The sequence below is a fragment of the Acanthamoeba castellanii genome (assembly GCF_000313135.1).
Source record: "Acanthamoeba castellanii str. Neff unplaced genomic scaffold scf7180000084726, whole genome shotgun sequence".
Classification (NCBI taxonomy): Eukaryota; Discosea; order Longamoebia; family Acanthamoebidae; genus Acanthamoeba; species Acanthamoeba castellanii.
In genome coordinates, this window is record NW_004457464.1 from 6553 (window position 1) to 7712 (window position 1160).

The 1160-nt window shown below is 48.6% G+C and overlaps 2 protein-coding genes across 2 annotated transcripts in view; both read left to right on the forward strand.

Moving 5' to 3' along the window:
* The window catches only part of ACA1_161300 (uncharacterized protein), a gene marked incomplete at both ends in the record, with an annotated part of 2925 nt that extends 2761 nt beyond the window's left edge, over positions 1 to 164 (forward strand). Inside the window, one exon of the mRNA XM_004340017.1 lies at positions 79 to 164. Within this exon, the coding sequence (XP_004340065.1) occupies positions 79 to 164 (86 nt within the window). The remainder of the gene's footprint in view (positions 1 to 78) is intronic.
* A 701-nt stretch (positions 165 to 865) lies between these two features.
* The window catches only part of ACA1_161410 (SPT2 chromatin protein), a gene marked incomplete at both ends in the record, with an annotated part of 2631 nt that continues 2336 nt past the window's right edge, over positions 866 to 1160 (forward strand). Inside the window, one exon of the mRNA XM_004340018.1 lies at positions 866 to 1069. Within this exon, the coding sequence (XP_004340066.1) occupies positions 866 to 1069 (204 nt within the window). The remainder of the gene's footprint in view (positions 1070 to 1160) is intronic.

The window sequence follows — 1160 nt, forward strand, 5'->3', positions numbered from 1 at the left end:
CCCCCCTCCCTTCACACCGACACACGACACACACGAGATTTCGTATTTTGCTGACGTGGCACGGGTGCATGGGTGCAGTGCTTGTGGAGGGCCAGGGAACGCCGAGCGAGGAGTCGGCGCTGTTGGCAGCGTCGGGCAAGCTCGACCTGCACACCATCAACTAACAGCTCGAGCACAACAACTCGAACGACATGCACGCGGCCAAAAACCAAAGCTATGGAGGAGGAGAAAAGTCACAATTTTGCGGTGGTTGCCAGAGAAGAGAGACGAGAGAGGAGTGGAGCGCGCCAAGAGAGAAGACGAGGACGATGACCTGTACAGTACCGAGGCCCCGTATTTATTATATTAATTTTAAAAAATAAACAAAACAAAATAAATAGACAACCAAAAAGACTTTCCAACAATAGTTGATGCAAAGGGGTGGGTGACGCTCCCAGAGTCGAACTGGGACCTCCTTTGCAGTTCGCAGGCAACTCATACCCCGTTGGGTGGAATACAGTTGTAGCATTACGGTGGCGCGCCAAGGCGCTGGCATCAGGCGGGATTCCACACTTACCCCAAACGTCACCCAGCCCCTCCAGCTGCTGCATGCGCAGTCTTGTGTGCCCCCAAGCTGATACAGGCCCTTTATTATGGGAAAGATAAGCTCTTTCCTGAAAAGGTTGCCAGGCACCTTTTCCAGGTCCCGCTTTTGGTTTTTCTAATTTTTTCCATATTTCGTTGTGAAAATTAAAAAAGAAATGCTGTTGGAAAAAAACTGTAGTTTGCACCAAATCACTGCAATTGTTTATTTGTGTGTTCACTTTGGATCCTCCCTTCATCCTCGCGCTTGGATCCTTTATTTTTCCATTCGTCGAGGAGAGGAATGTACAGGTCGCGCCCTGCCGCGGAGGAGACGGAGGTCAAGGTGGATCCCACCAAGCTGCGCTTCGACCCCAGCGCCATCGCCAAATACAAAGTGAAAGGACCTGGTACCTTGCTGCCCCCCTTCGTTTCCTACAAGTTTACCCATCTTCATCCTTCATCTCCGTCGCCTCGCATCCTCCGATTTTTCTCTTCAAGGGACCCCGTACATATATCAAAAATCAATATCATGTGCAGTATATTAATATTTTTAAATATCTAAATAGATATATTATATTGATTGAGAGCGAAAGATA